Source organism: Cydia splendana, chromosome 17, assembly GCF_910591565.1.
Source record: "Cydia splendana chromosome 17, ilCydSple1.2, whole genome shotgun sequence".
NCBI lineage: Eukaryota > Metazoa > Arthropoda > Insecta > Lepidoptera > Tortricidae > Cydia > Cydia splendana.
In genome coordinates, this window is record NC_085976.1 from 154,554 (window position 1) to 172,251 (window position 17,698).

The 17,698-nt window shown below is 35.7% G+C and overlaps 1 protein-coding gene across 1 annotated transcript in view; it reads left to right on the top strand.

Annotated features, from left to right (window-relative positions):
* Positions 1 to 212: 212 nt before the first annotated feature.
* Positions 213 to 17,698, top strand: part of LOC134798600 (serine/threonine-protein phosphatase 6 regulatory ankyrin repeat subunit B-like) — a 45,486-nt gene continuing 28,000 nt past the window's right edge. Inside the window, exon 1 of the mRNA XM_063770964.1 lies at positions 213 to 260. Coding sequence (XP_063627034.1) covers positions 213 to 260 — 48 coding nt within the window. The remainder of the gene's footprint in view (positions 261 to 17,698) is intronic.

Here is a 17,698-nt window from a genome sequence, read left to right on the forward strand (position 1 = left end):
CCCGGGCCCGAGATCCCGACAGCGAACAGCGCTCCTCATTAGCTACCCATTGATTCCAATATAAGATAATAAATTACCTACAACGGCCACTGGGTTACATTACAAGCGAGAGCGAGTCAAGTTCTCTGAGCCACCAGTGTTATGTGATCTATAACAGCTATGAGTACTTACTGACCTACTTGAATCTAAGTGGATCTTGGCCTTCCACACCAATGACCGCCATGCTTCTCTGTCCAATCGACGGCTCCGAGTTCGCTAAGGTTCGCTAAGGACGTCCAGAAGGTCTTCGGCCATTTGGTACGCCATAGAGCACGCCCTTCAGACTGCACGATCGTCTACCATCCGGACTACGTGCCCGAGCCATCGTAGTCTGGCAGCTTCCGTTTCTCCGACAATGACGTTCGGCTCCTTGGTCTTCAATTTCCTGGTTTTTACGGAACAGCTACCTATGGGTTATGTTATCGTGGGCTAGTTGGGTAATCGTGATACGTGTACCTACTTATTCTAGTTTGAATGCCTTAGCCAGGACCCAGACCGTTCTAGCGTGAGTCATCCTTACCAGATCCACGGCTTTGGCGACATAAATCACATAATCGTGCCCTTTCAAGCTTACCTTAACCATACCTATGCATTTTTAGAATAATTCATGACCTGGAAACTGCTAGATCCACTGAAAGCCTAATCCACTCTGAATGCCTCACCCACAAACAATACTCCAGAAACTCTCACTCTAGATACTTTTGTTCTCACTTTATTGTTCTCGCTATTGTTGAGAACAATCATATAAATTACTGCCAGAGTTTTATACTTAGTCGCCGGTACACGAGGTTTGAATTTGAAAGGGTTTCGTTTAATTTTAGAATCAAACTGTTTGAGTTCGGTAAATTAGCAGCGGCATTCCAACTTTAGAAATTTAAAATTTGTAGTTGATATTATGATATTACTCTACTCACAGCGTATCTCGCTTCCGCTTCGCTAGGTACGAGTAGGATATACTGGCGTGTGATGGCGATATAAAATCAAGTTGACAATTCGTAAGTTCGAATGGACCTTTAGGTTTTGTGTAGGCTTCCGTTCAATTAAAATATTGGCACCCATCACGTCTGAGGCATTTAGAATCATTTATTCATCAATTGTCCATTAGTACAGGTTATTAATACAGGTGTTATAAGTAAACAATTTTAGTTCTCTGTAATATGTCTTACAACGTACATTAAAAAAGTTGTCTTAGAATCGTCTATTTTTATTGAGGATCAAATATATAAAGAGTCAATATCGCATAAAAATTCGCACGTATACGTCCTTAATACCTCCCCTTAAGTCCCTAGACTATTCATGTATAACTTGTGTATAATCAAGCCAAGTACATAACACCGAGGTTACAAAACTAAGTATAACACGGAGGAAGTTTGTTGGGAGTCGGCGCGCGTCAGACTGCGATTTATTCCTCGGATAAATCACCATGATTTACTCCTCGCACCTGTGAGCGAGATCTTCGGAATAATGGGCCGTTCGAGTATCGGGTGTATTTCAAACCTTAGCCATACTCCGCTGGGTGAATATTATGTATTGTATGTATAATCATATTAATAATAAACAAAAAGAGAGAACAAACAAGAAACAGAAAAGTACCTTCAAATAAAGAGCTTACTGCCATCACATGCCGGCAACGTTCTTGCAACCACCGAGTGGGGAGTTACAGGGGTCCGCAGGCGACTGTAGTTGCTTACCATCAGGCGATTCGTCTGCTTCTTTACCTGATATATTATTAAAAACTCCTTTTACTATAGGATTAAATCCGAAAACGCAAAACGATTGACGAGAAAGAAATTAATCATGGCGCTGGTAATAGTGGGTAATAAAAATATAAATTAATACGCTACTTCAGTGGAGATTGTATGGGTAGAGAGAATTCCAAAATGTTGTAGATATACCTGCAAATTAAATATGCGGTTGTTGCCAAATATTTAGCTTTAAGGATGACTCACGTTAGACCGGGCCGTATCCGACCCGGAGCTTCCAGCGCATCGTTTTCTATGGAAAACATCACATGCAGAACGCCTGTCAATAACAGGCTGTCATGTCATAGAAAAGTAAGCGCCGGAAGCTCCGGCCCTGACACGGCCCGGTCTAACGTGAGTCATCCTTTAATCGTTTTGTTTCAGTCAAATAATTATTTGTAAATATTTTACCAAAAAGACGATTTAAATGTGTATGGTTAGTTAGAGCTTGTTAGTCTGAGCATAGCCCGACATGTTCATGGCCGGTTTGAGAGAAAGCTTAGTGATCTACTCTACAGGGTAAACAGAAACCTTTAGTGCCTTCTACCTACTTTACTCTAGTTTGTATACCTACTCGGGGCGAGCTAAAAGCCGAATCTTGTTTACGTCAGTCTACATAATTTTAGGTCAATTTTCAGTGTTACAATACAGTAAAACCTGGATAATTGCAATCTCAAGGGACCGGCAATTTTTTGTCAATTAACCAGGTTTTTCATTTAAGCAGGCCGTGCCAATTAACGAGGTTCAAAAAATCGTTGTGTCAATTATAGAGGTTTTCATTAATAGAGGTTGCGTTCTGACAAATCTATTTTATGGAGGTGCAAATAACCATTGAAAGTACATTTACAAGCTTACGTTCTGGGTTTCTGGTCTATAACCTGCACTTTTATACCACCTACATTAATTACTACTTTATTTTCTTATTAACCGTTAGGGCTTAAAAATTTTAAGGATTTTTTTAGCACAGTGTCAATTATAGAGGTCTTAGTTGCGATGTGGTCAATTACAGAGGCAAAATTACGAAAAGCACTAAAATCTAAATTGCAATTATAGAGGTTCCAAACTTTCAATTATAGAGGCCTTTTGGTCTCAAGGGACCGGGACCGGACCTTTGGTTGCAATTATTGAGGTTTTCCATTTATCCAGGTGCCAATTAACCAGGTTTCACTGTATATGCAAAACAAAATTGATAAGATGCATCCATACCGCAGTAAATTTTTGTAGACTAACACTGTGCAACACGGTAACATTAGGTAACTTAGGACCTATATAATACCTAGTTGTTGCAGAGTGTGACTCCACAGCTTCTCCGTGGATGCCCCTATAGAATTTAAGGTACCTATAGTTTGACAGATGGTCATTAAGATAATACATATTTCTATAAAATTTGATAAATGGTAATTGATAATGCAAAGTTAGGGTACCATCAAAATTCATAGAAACTTATTTACCTAGCGGTAAATAACGGTGCGATGTGGGCTGTACCACTGGCAGTTATATAACTTAATAAAACATCGCGAGACACTTTGCTCCCCCGTGACATTTCAACTCCGATGTTACAGATATTTTTCAATTATTGAACACGTCCTTCGCTCTCCCGTCGCGTCGCGTCGGTCGCCGTCGATGGCTTGATTGATGAAGTGTCACGGGTGATGCGGGTCCGAAAGATAATGCTAACGTTAGCTGGAAAGGAAATACGAAATGCCATTCAAATATTAATTACTTACCTATTTGGACTTTTATTACTTAGCTTACCGAAATAAATTATACCTATTGTTGACTTTGTTGCTGTAAAAGTCACTAAAAACTTTCAACCCGGTTTCCCCTTTGGGGTTATTCAATGCCAAAAGCATTTACATCAATAAGTGGAAATAAAACTTTCAATTAAGCGTTAAAACCTGGTCCACATGTATATTATTTGGTTGTAAAAGTGTATAAGTATACGTATATTTTCCAGAGAGGCATACGTATCAAATAAGACATGGTCAAAACTAAATAAATAGCTCAAATAAACATAAATACATATTGTAAGCCTCTCACTTAAGCCAATGCGGTCGTCTAGATTCTATGCAAGTACGGGTCCTATTGTTGAAAGGGACCTTTCAGGATCGAATATACTTCGAATACCACTATAATAGTAGTAGGTACTTCTTAGGTAAAATTTAAGTTTCCTACCAGAGCAACTGCGTTCGTGTAGGTAATTTACTCACTAGATGAAATATTTCTAAACATTGTTTGAAAACTCCAGCCACCGACGTGTTATAAAAAATATAATAGAGCCGTGAAGTTTCATGTAGGTACGCTTCACAATGCGGAGTCTATAGGAGGCAATCTCCACCCTCCTAAGAGTAAACACGCATTGTTTACTTATTCCCCATTATGCCTATACCGCGAGTATACCGGTAGCATTATGATCGCTCCGAGCGTGTTTCTTACCTTAATCCCACCCTTTTGAACCCTGGTTAATTTGCGTTTTGCTTTGATTTTGTGACCAAACATTTTGACCTTTTGTATATTCGTGCATCTGAATAGCTATACCTACCGTACGTGTCACATATATTTCGTTGAGTAACATATTATTGCAGGTAACTGGACTTATTGCCAATAAGCTTTCCGTCTGCAACATTTTTCTTCTAAGTCAGAGAGTCAAATTATAACACAAGATAAGAAAACCCTTTAATTACCTCTTAAAACCTACGCAATCTACGCACATTGTTATTTCAAATCACACTCCTACTTTATAATCAATTCAGCAGAATATAATTTTCATATAAATGTTAATGTTAATTTGTACTTAAATTAATTAGAACAGGCCTAATTAGCCTTAAAAATAATATTCCGTTTCAAAGTGAAAAGTGTTAACTTTTACAGAACGTTGAATATTTTGAGAGCCTTCTGAATAATATCGAAACAGCGCTGTTCAAAGGAACAAGTATTATATTATATTATGTAATAAGTAGGTATGTATAAGTAAACATTTCAATCACAGTGTGAATTGATTAAGCATTTAAATCATGGATTCCTATAAGTATATATATAAATGTTTTGTTGTTACAAAGCTACCTGATAAATTTATACCTAATTGAATATTTAGTAATTTATTATCATCGCTAAAAACACATTTTAGAAACATGATCAATTATGGTTCATAGTACTGTTACTAACTGTACCTAATTAATTATATTCAGCTAGAATTATTGCACAACAGTGATGCAGCAAAATTGCAACCAAAACTATTTAATTTAGTCAATAAAAACGAGCCTGTGATAGCCGCGCTTTTTATCAGTCATGGTATAACTATGATAATGTACTATTACTTATTCTGTGGTATAACCATCACAGTTTAACAGTTTAACAAGTAGCCCAAGTAGGTACCTATGCGAGAGTGAACTACAACTGTGTGTAGCCATCATTATCCTTACAGTGGCCGTTGTAATTCAAATGGAAGCCTATTTTTAATTCTATAAATGGATCAAGTTTTCTGCTTGTAAGAAAAATCGATTTTCCTATAGTTTCATTCATTCAGCGGCAAAGGTTCAAGCTAAACACAACTTTATATATTTCGGTTTACCCGCTATTTTCTCCGTAGACTGTACAAGGGAAAGTCATAAAATATAACAATACTTATCGGTTAATACGAGATAGACGAGTGTCGCGAACGACTAGTCGTTAAAGTAGGTCGTTTTTATGGATTCGATGTCAACACGGAAGACAGTTCACCAGGACCGTCTGTCCGTTCCTCTATTAAAGAGCGTTTCAGAATTATTTATTACATATCTTAGTGATTGTGACGATTACACAATAAACAGTACGACGCAACTACCCGCTAGCTTCACTCCGTGGAGAAGTGTCATGGCGAGTGGGTGGCTGGCGGAGTGCACGAGCAATAACAGTTGTTTCATTTGATCACCCAGTACACAACGGAGCCTGGACGTCACAGATGGCGACGAGGGTAAAATATTACAAAAAAAAAATTACGGAAAGGAAAGGTAACGGTGGCGGAAAAAAACAAAGCTAAGGTATGGAAATCCTAACCTAATAGCTACCGTATTTGTCCATTTCCTCCCGAGCTGCCGATTGTATTCAGGTAATACAAAATTTTGGGCGAGGTGATATTCAGTGTAACGAGTGACGTACGGTTGTACATAATGCGGAAATATTAAAACTGCAACGATTTTGTTGGGCGGTACTTACGTAAGTAGGTTATGAAATTCCAAACTCACGTAAGAGGACTATTAAAGGAACTAATGCAGAATTTAAATATTACTGTAAAAACGTAGATCTAGTACCTATACCTAATTTTATAGTTTTGTTTACAATCAATGTTAATAAAAACAATTATGTATATGCACAGTTGATTTTGTCGACTGTTTACATAAGAACAGTGGTTAACTTTACAACTATTATTGAGTAAATAATTGATGGTACGTAGCTCGGGAGGAATGTTTACTAAGCAAAGAAGAAATATACGCGTGCTTATTACACTAACTCTTTGACAATGGCTACTGTGCGTGAGCCTGGTTGCCAAATGTAAATCCAAAAGTGTAATCAATGCAAGATAGATCAATAATTGGGGTCACTACAAAAAATAATGTACTCATGTTACATTATTCATTATTAGGTTGTCTGGAAGAGATCGCTCTTTAGCGATAAGACCGCCTGTTGTTGCTTAGTTTTTTATTTATGTTAATTTGCTGTATTTAATCATGTTTTCATTGTGCACAATAAAGAATATTATTATTATTATTTGTATGTCTTTCCCATCACGGAACAATGGTGTTCCGGACCTTTGGGAGGCGTGCGCGGAGCCGAAGCCAACACGTAGAGGCCCTTTTGACACTTTAATGAAATGTAAGGGGTACACCGAGCGGAGGCTGCCCTTGCCCGTGTCATGGGACGCACGCAGAGGCAGCACCCGCCAGGGTGTAAGGACTATTGAGAGTTGATGGAATCTAAAATGAACTAGGTTATTGGGTGAAAGCGATGGACTAAGAACTGAGCTATGGGGTAAAAAACCGGACGCCTGCCTAATAAAACGGTATGCAATTTTATTTCCGGCAGACGGTGACTCGCCCTCACAAGATGGGCCCCCACAAAAAGCGACATCTAGGATGGCTCAAGGGCAACACCGGTGTGAGCGGCTCAGGGGTGTCGAGAGGTGTGCGCCGCTTTCTACCCAGTGGCTGTTAACAGCCACTGTGCCAACTCGCGTCTTATGCATATTTCACTTCCACCCCTGGAGCTTATAGCTCTAACGACTCCACTCTGGCCGGCCGGCTAAGGCAAGCCAGAGGCAGAGAATCCTGTCCCACCCACCCTCCTTGCGGGTAACAGAACTCTCCAGGAGCACTCGGGTACGTGAGGTCGCTAATCCCCAACAGCTCGCCACAAGCTGCCCTGCGTTATTATTATTATTATTATTCCTATGATGTGGCACCGACGTATTAGTCATGAATTTTTCCATGAAATGACAGAAACGAATATGCTGATGGTTTGCGTGTTACAAATACAGATGGTACATGGTTTATTTTCTGACTCAAAATCGTATATTAGAATTCATATGATATAAAGGGTAAATAATCAAACTACCTTCGCGGAAATCATGATTATTATGAGTTGTGTATTTACCGTTCATACTTAAAATATACCGACGTATTTAGTCGTGTAATTAAATACTAACATATTTTTACATGAGGGAACGTATAGAGAAACCTGCATATTAAGTCGGTATAGTTGTATACATTTTATGGACCTTATGTCCTAAAAGAAATATTGTTCGGTTAAAATAACCAGTTATAATCAATTGAAATGCTATTTATAGCACGATATGGGTATGAATCGATGTTAACTTGGTGTCGACTTAACATGTATTTATATATACATAGGTATGTGCTGTTTATGATAATAAACAATGCTAGCAGGTAACGGACCAGTTAAATTATCAAGGACCGTTACGATGTCAAGTGAGTCAAGAACTATAGATAGCGTACTTAGACTGATGAATGCCGAGGGCTTTGTTATTGTTTTACTGTAGGAGTAGACACGTAAACTCAGCATCAAATGAATTGAGTAGTAAGTCGGAGTCGGACTAACAAGAAAAATAAATTGCAAGAAGTAAACTGTACATCACATCTATGCTGCAGTTGGTATAAGTAATAATTAGTAGGTTGAAACGTTCAACTGGTACTAGCAAAACAAATAATTAGTAGGTTGAAACTTTCAACCGGTACTAGCAAAACAAATAATTAGTAGGTTGAAATGTTCAACTGGTACTAGCAAAACAAATAATTAGTAGGTTGAAACGTTCAACTGGTACTAGCAAAACAAATAATTAGTAGGTTGAAACTTTCAACTGGTACTAGCAAAACAAATAATTAGTAGGTTGAAACTTTCAACCGGTACTAGCAAATCAAATAATTAGTAGGTTGAATCTTTCAACCGGTACTAGCAAAACAAATAAGTAGTAGGTTGAATCTTTCAACCGGTACTAGCAAAACAAATAATTAGTAGGTTGAAATGTTCAACTGGTACTAGCAAAACAAATAATTAGTAGGTTGATTGTTCAACTGGTACTAGCAAAACAAATAATTAGTAGGTTGATTGTTCAACTGTTGCTAGCAAATCAAATAATTAGTAGGTTGGAACTTTCAACTGGTACTAGCAAAACAAATAATTAGTAGGTTGAATCTTTCAACCGGTACTAGCAAAACAAATAATTAGTAGGTTGAAATGTTCAACTGGTACTAGCAAAACAAATAATTAGTAGGTTGATTGTTCAACTGGTACTAGCAAAACAAATAATTAGTAGGTTGATTGTTCAACTGTTGCTAGCAAATCAAATAATTAGTAGGTTGGAACTTTCAACTGGTACTAGCAAAACAAATAATTAGTAGGTTGAAACTTTCAAACGGTACTAGCAAAACAAATAATTAGTAGGTTGAAACGTTCAACTGGTACTACCAAAACAAATAATTAGTAGGTTGAAACTTTCAACTGGTACTAGCAAAACAAATAATTAGTAGGTTGAAACGTTCAACTGGTACTACCAAAACAAATAATTAGTAGGTTGAAACGTTCAACTGGTACTAGCAAAACAAATAATTAGTAGGTTGAAACTTTCAACTGGTACTAGCAAAACAAATAATTAGTAGGTTGAAACGTTCAACTGGTACTACCAAAACAAATAATTAGTAGGTTGAAACTTTCAACTGGTACTAGCAAAACGAATAATTAGTAGGTTGAAACTTTCAACCGGTACTAGCAAAACAAATAATTAGTAGGTTGAAACTTTCAACTGGTACTAGCAAAACAAATAATTAGTAGGTTGAAACGTTCAACTGGTACTAGCAAAACAAATAATTAGTAGGTTGAAACTTTCAACTAGTACTAGCAAAACAAATAATTAGTAGGTTGAAACGTTCAACTGGTACTAGCAAAACAAATAATTAGTAGGTTGAAACTTTCAACTGGTACTAGCAAAACAAATAATTAGTAGGTTGAAACTTTCAACCGGTACTAGCAAAACAAATAATTAGTAGGTTGAATCTTTCAACCGGTACTAGCAAAACAAATAAGTAGTAGGTTGAATCTTTCAACCGGTACTAGCAAAACAAATAATTAGTAGGTTGAAATGTTCAACTGGTACTAGCAAAACAAATAATTAGTAGGTTGATTGTTCAACTGTTGCTAGCAAATCAAATAATTAGTAGGTTGGAACTTTCAACTGGTACTAGCAAAACAAATAATTAGTAGGTTGATTGTTCAACTGGTACTAGCAAAACAAATAATTAGTAGGTTGATTGTTCAACTGTTGCTAGCAAATCAAATAATTAGTAGGTTGGAACTTTCAACTGGTACTAGCAAAACAAATAATTAGTAGGTTGAATCTTTCAACCGGTACTAGCAAATAAATAATAAGTAGGTTGGAACTTTCAACTGGTACTAGCAAAACAAATAATTAGTAGGTTGGAACTTTCAACTGGTACTAGCAAAACAAATAATTAGTAGGTTGAATCTTTCAACCGGTACTAGCAAAACAAATAATTAGTAGGTTGAAACTTTCAACCGGTACTAGCAAAACAAATAATTAGTAGGTTGAAACTTTCAACCGGTAGCGGTACTAGCAAAACAAATAAGTAGTAGGTTGAATCTTTCAACTGGTACTAGCAAAACAAATAATTAGTAGGTTGAAACTTTCAACCGGTACTAGCAAAACAAATAATTAGTAGGTTGAATCTTTCAACCGGTACTAGCAAAACAAATAAGTAGTAGGTTGAATCTTTCAACCGGTACTAGCAAAACAAATAATTAGTAGGTTGAAATGTTCAACTGGTACTAGCAAAACAAATAATTAGTAGGTTGATTGTTCAACTGGTACTAGCAAAACAAATAATTAGTAGGTTGATTGTTCAACTGTTGCTAGCAAATCAAATAATTAGTAGGTTGAATCTTTCAACCGGTACTAGCAAATAAATAATAAGTAGGTTGGAACTTTCAACTGGTACTAGCAAAACAAATAATTAGTAGGTTGAAACTTTCAACTGGTACTAGCAAAACAAATAATTAGTAGGTTGAATCTTTCAACTGGTACTAGCAAAACAAATAATTAGTAGGTTGAAACTTTCAACCGGTACTAGCAAAACAAATAATTAGTAGGTTGAATCTTTCAACCGGTACTAGCAAAACAAATAAGTAGTAGGTTGAATCTTTCAACCGGTACTAGCAAAACAAATAATTAGTAGGTTGAAATGTTCAACTGGTACTAGCAAAACAAATAATTAGTAGGTTGATTGTTCAACTGGTACTAGCAAAACAAATAATTAGTAGGTTGATTGTTCAACTGTTGCTAGCAAATCAAATAATTAGTAGGTTGGAACTTTCAACTGGTACTAGCAAAACAAATAATTAGTAGGTTGAATCTTTCAACCGGTACTAGCAAATAAATAATAAGTAGGTTGGAACTTTCAACTGGTACTAGCAAAACAAATAATTAGTAGGTTGAAACTTTCAACTGGTACTAGCAAAACAAATAATTAGTAGGTTGAAACTTTCAACCGGTACTAGCAAAACAAATAATTAGTAGGTTGAAACGTTCAACTGGTACTAGCAAAACAAATAATGAGTAGGTTGAAACGTTCAACTGGTACTAGCAAAACAAATAATTAGTAGGTTGATTGTTCAACTGGTACTAGCAAAACAAATAATTAGTAGGTTGATTGTTCAACTGTTGCTAGCAAATCAAATAATTAGTAGGTTGGAACTTTCAACTGGTACTAGCAAAACAAATAATAAGTAGGTTGGAACTTTCAACTGGTACTAGCAAAACAAATAATTAGTAGGTTGGAACTTTCAACTGGTACTAGCAAAACAAATAATTAGTGGGTTGGAACTTTCAACTGGTACTAGCAAAACAAATAATTAGTAGGTTGGAACTTTCAACTGGTACTAGCAAAATAAATAAGTAGTAGGTTGAATGTTCAACTAGTACTAGCAAAACAAAAGAAATTATAAGCGAAATCATAACACTTACCTACGATACAAACAGAGAATAATTAGTAAGTTGAATGTTCAACTGATACTAACAAACCAAAAGAGTCAAATGTACCTAGTAACTAGTCTAGTAGACGCGATAGTGGTGGTTGGTACTAACGATAGGACCTTTTGTTGTAGGTCGTCCAAATTAGTACAAGATAGTACTTAAAAGTAAACTGACGCGATATAGTGTTGGTCGGTACTAACGATAGTATCTTGTTTTAGATCATCCAAAATGTCCTAGATACCACCATTAGACGGATTCTTTAGCCCACCAAAACTTAATAGGGAGGCAAAATAGTCATAAACTGACATTATGTTAGTATAGAGTGACCTCCTATTATGTAATGTATTTATTGAATTCGAAATTATATAATAAGAAGTTTAGTGCCTCTGCCTACTGTTCCAGTTAACTTAAGGCGTAGGTATAGATGGATGGCCTCGGGAATAGGCATATCTACTAATGTAGATTCAGGATAGATTTCAATTATACAAAAAAAAAATACGCCAGTTGAAAAACATTTCCTGTAAAGTATTACAATTTAACATTCTTCTAACCTATACCCGTATCATAAATTTACTGCATTTTGCAGATGTTCGTATGGGTAAGAACTTAATGTATCAGCTTAAATAAAAACGAACAAAGTATATATAAAAATATGTTATACGACGACTTAGACGGTATTCCGGTTAAAGATTGTTGTAGCAATCCTGTTGGAACAGTTAGAAGACAGGTTAAATTATAGTTTAAGAGAAATAAGCAGGTGATCAGGATAAGAGTAATAATGCATTCTGCGTAAGTAGCCGTGGAAATTGTGGAACACAGAGGCATGCCTAAACTGCCCAAATAAAACCTATAAATAGATGAGGATATACAATTCTTCAAAGTCGTATATGACCCAGATTTCATATAATAAATCCCAATTCCAATCTATTTTAGAGCCGGAATACATGATTCTATAGAATAATAATCAGGGCAAAGCTCAATTACAAACCCAAGTACAACAGGTACGTAAATAGACGCTGGGCCTGTCATAATACATCATGTCATGTAGTACCTAAAGTCAATGCTGTAAAAACTGAAGTGGCGATGCGGGGAGCCTTACACGGTGAGGAAGCACTGCTTACTTAACTAAACTACGAAACTATACCCAAGGCAACCATGACTCAGGTACTAACAGAAAAAACTCTAGTGACCAGCAGTTAACCTAATGTCTTGTAAATATACATACGACTTTTGTCGGTTAACAGTGTAGATGACGAAGTCCCTTTTTAACTACCTAGGTAGTAGGTACACCTACTCAGATGAAGATGAGTGACGTGTGTGATGTGATGACTAATTATAATTAAGTGTAATTAAAAAGGCACTTTACCGGAAAATATATTTCCTTATTTCAGTCACATGCATAAACTTACAATAATTAAGGATGCCAAAACGCTTAGGTATGCGGTTGAGAAAATACATTAGAAATTATACATAGTCTCAGAACCGATACATTAAATCAAAACAGAAACAAATAACTAAATACTGTGTGTAGGTACCTACACATTATAAAATAAAAACAATAAGTATTCGAATTAACCGTGATTTTGATCGCTCTCAATGACAGTTTGCCTGATGTTTAATTTGTTGAGGCTAACAAATTAAGTAAAACTAGTAGATTAAAGTTGTAGCTTGAACCACTTTTTTGATCTACCCAAGAGTACACATTTATTGTACTAATTGAGCACTAAGACTCAAAAGACCAAAAACCTAGGTCTTATCATTTAGAAACGTTAAACGTAACGATAAAATGGTAAAGGACCTAAACATTCGAACTGTACTCTGGTGTACTCAGTATTTCATGGGATCATGGTTAGAATAATGGAATTCCATTGGTTCGTTGGAAGATGTTTATTGAAATTAAATGACATACTTACCAATGGCAGGATATAGGAAGCAGACATACAAGGTGTATACCTATGTTTCAGGTTTATAAAATATGTTGCAAGTAATTGAAATAAACCGAAGAAAAAGTGTATAAGTACAAATAATAATATTTATGTGACAGTCTGACAGTAATTATTGTGGAAATAATAATAGAATACTTACTGGTCACAATTCAATTAAAAAATCAGCTTTCAATTAGTAAAGTGTTACGTTATTTTCATAACATAAATTGTAATTATGATTCTTCGCATAAGTAAGTTGCTAGAATAATATTACATTCGATATTATATTTGCTGTGTTACTTTTTGAGCAATAAAATGAATAAAATAAATATTTGGATTAATTGATGTCAAGATTATATTATTCAAGTATTATAATTAAAGAACGATAATAATTCGATATGTATGCAATGCAATTAATAATAATAATGGTCAAATAGGCAGGTAAATCTTAGTAGGTACCTAACAAATTAATAATATATAAATCTATTTATATAGATTATTGTTTGCTTAACCTATTCACAAGTAAAACTAATCATACTTGACGCGGTACCTCTACAACGAATGTAACATTCCTACTTTATTGACCTTGGATTATCTTCAAGTATTTTAAATTGCATTATATATATTAACATCATACAAGACTAGTAAAACAGAGTCAATCAGTTATTGCCAATAAGTAACTAATGTCCAAGACGCTTGACAAGCTTACAATGTTATTGTACCTAAATCATGGACTAAGTATTAATTAGGCAAATATTATATTGTACGCTAATGAAAATACCTGGAAATGTGTAAGCATCAAAAGGAAATGTAGTAATTAAGGCGTTTAAAGTAAATCTTTTTATAAGCAATTGAATAAAAAACTCAAAACTGCAAATAGGAGAAGGAGAGGGACTGACACCTAAGAAGAAATTGTAAAAGTAAAATAATAGTTTTACAGATTTAAAGGCTTGCTAGTGTTGGAAAATATTTATTATTTAACTGTTGTAAAATGAATACATCCACACCTCGCCGAGTTTCTTACGCCGGTTCTTCTCGGGTCTGAGGTTAACCTTTCCGAACCGGTGGTAGTATACCTAGATTGGAAAAATAAATTAACCTAGCGAGTATAAGATAATACGATAAACTGAACTATTGTTGCATGATAAATATATAAAGTAAAATAAATAAATCATTATAAAAAGGGAGAGATGTGACGATTACACAATAAACAGTACGACGCAACTACCCGCTAGCTTCACTCCGTGGAGAAGTGTCATGGCGAGTGGGTGGCTGGCGGAGTGCACGAGCAATAACAGTTGTTTCATTTGATCACCCAGTACACAACGGAGCCTGGACGTCACAGTGATCAATGGTGCAAAGAACTCTTGACACCGATAATCTAGATTCTTATCCACCCCTAAAACTGATAAAACAAATACTGCAAAAAAACGCGCATTATACGCACGCTTGATTTCGTGCCGACTCACTGTGGAACAAAGAATACTTACGGTTGGATATGACGAACGTTATGTTTTTAGATGATAACTTTTTTAACACACGAACAGACGAACACCTAACATGTGACACACTGATTTAAACTTTCACGATTATTAAACATTATTAAATTGTACAACGGGACTTAATCGCGTATTTTAGTTTTAAGATTTACCTACGACGTCTCGAGGACAGCGTTGTCCCCGATCCCCGTGGTCTCGGAGAAGACTGGATCAAGTTGACATCAACATCTTCTAGCCGCGCGAGTTTTTCGAACTACCCGCACTTGGTCTTGTTTATCAGTTTGGACGTTTTGCGCACTAGGGATGTTACTCTGTCGACACACAACACTAACGATATTCGATTTATCGACTGTCGATATTCGTTTTCAGTTACTTACGTTTACTAATGACTGGATTCCATGTGGATGAGATCTTAAAACCCTAATATACAATTTAATAATACCTAACGTGTGATCTGAGACATTTCTTACTTTACTGCCCTAATATCGCATATGGCGGTGTGTATGTGGTCTAGGTATGTAGAATAGAATATAATAGAGAGCGTTTATTCGAGACAAAAAAAGAAGAAAACAACACGTAACATATAACATTGGGAACTCAACCGTGCATATGCAAGGTTCCCTATGCAAAATATTAATTGTATTACCTACTGAACTTAATACATTTTTTTCAATATCCTGGTTATATATGTACCTTCTTCTTCTTCCTCACGTTATCCCGACATATTGCCACGGCTCATGGGAGCCTGGGGTCCGCTTGACAACTAATCCCAAGAATTGACGTAGGTAATAGTTTTTATGAAAGCGACTGCCATCTGACCTTCCTGAGAGGGGAAACTATAGGTCTTATTGGGATTATTCCGGTTTCCTCACGATGTTTTCCTTCATCAAAAAGCAACTGGTAAATGTATATTCATTTGTCATTTTAAATTTGTTGGTAAGTACTCTACCCGCATATAGTAACGATAAATGACATCCTTCGAATCAAAATAAAGTATATTTTATTTGTATAACAGTAGGCGGAGGCGGTATAACAACAAGTACAACAGTAGGCACGAGCGACAAGTCTCTGTGTTTGACAACTTTGACAACGTCTCAGACAAGAATGGTTGTCGTAATTATTATACTCGTTATCAAAGGAGTAACTTACCTACCTATCCACATTTCATGTTTACATGATAACATGACTGTACTTATATTCAATTGGAATTGGCTATTTGTTGCTTAAGTTAAAATAAAACCAATTAATTAAATAAATATTTTTGAAGATATTCTCAGATTTTTTAGTTGACTACTTATAACATTGGTCGTCCTAGCCCCAAACTAAAACTATGTACTAACTATGGGTATTAGATGATGTCATACCTACATGCTTCAATAGATAATAAATACATTCCTACCAAGAAAACATTTATAACTTAGGAACAAAGTTCGTGATAAACTGTGTGTGTTTTAAATACTCATACCGAGATTCAAACTCCGGACCTTCAGCTACGTATACATATACAGGGTGTCCCATAAGTGACACGTCACAGTGACACTGGAGATAGACCAGGCCAAGGATACAGAAATAAAAAAAAACGCCTATTCAGTATTTGCCGAATGCCTAAAAGAAAGAGATGGAAAATTGTTATCTCCCTTTTTAAGGATATCATTGAGTTGATAAAGGTTCAAAGAAAATAAAATACTGCAGGTTGAAGATTAATCAATTTATTAAAGTAATTTTATTTTACAATAGCTGCTCGAATTGTTTTTCCTCGGTTCGTATGCACGCTTGGCACCGTCTTCTAAAACTTCAAGTTAATTTTCTTAAATAAATTTCGGATATGTTTCGTGCTGCCTCAAACATGCCGCCGTCGTTCCTCTTGGGACGTTATTGGCTTGGAGTAAAATTTATCTTTCAAGTATCCCCAATAAAAAAAATCTAGGTTTAGGTCCGGGGCACGTTAGGCCATGCCACTAATCGGCCGATCCATATTCTTGGAGCTGGAACCACAGCAAGATGGTTGCCCAGAACACTACGCTCGCGATGTCCGCGACCACCTGACACAGAAATTCCCAGATGGATCAGCCGATTGGGACCAGTGGCATGGCCGCCGCGTTCCCCGGACCTAAACCCATTAGATTTTTTTCATTGGGGATTCTTAAAATGCTTAAAAAATAAAGTTTACTCCAAGCCAATAAAGTCCCAAGAGGAACTACGGCGGCGTATGTTCGAGGCAGCACGAAACATATCCGATATTAATTTAAGGAAATTAACTTGATATTTTACAAGACGGTGCCAAGCGTGCAAACGAGCCGGGGAAAAACAATTCGAGCATTTATTGTAAAATAAAATTATTTTAATAAATTGATGAAACTTCAACCTGCAGTATTTTATGGCTGCTATTTAACTGATCACCAGATTTAGTAAAATTTAATACCGAAAAAATCTATTTTACCACCCTAAAATAATGAATGATCACCAAAATTATAACACCATTTTAATGTGAAATGATTACCAATTTTATTACACTTTACTATCCTTTTAAAGGAAATGACACCAAACTAATCATTATTAACCCAAAAATACTAAATGATTACCAAATTTCAAACCCCATTTTAATGTAAAATGATAACCAAATTTTTACATCTTGCTATCCTATTAAAGAAAATGACACCAAAATAATCATTGTAAACCCAAAAATAGTAAATGACCACCAAAATTAGAACTCCATTTTAATGTAAAATTATAACCAAATTTTTAAATCTTGATCTCATATTAAAGCAAATGACTCCAAGATAATTATTGTAAACCCAAAAATAGTAAATGACCACCAAAATTGTAACCACATTTTAATTAAAAATGTGCAAATATTTAATATAATTATCGTTATCCTATTAAATTAATTAATCCACTTCGTCACCTTTTTCTAGTAGCATTTTATTTCTGTTACAGTCGCAGTTCTAACCTAAC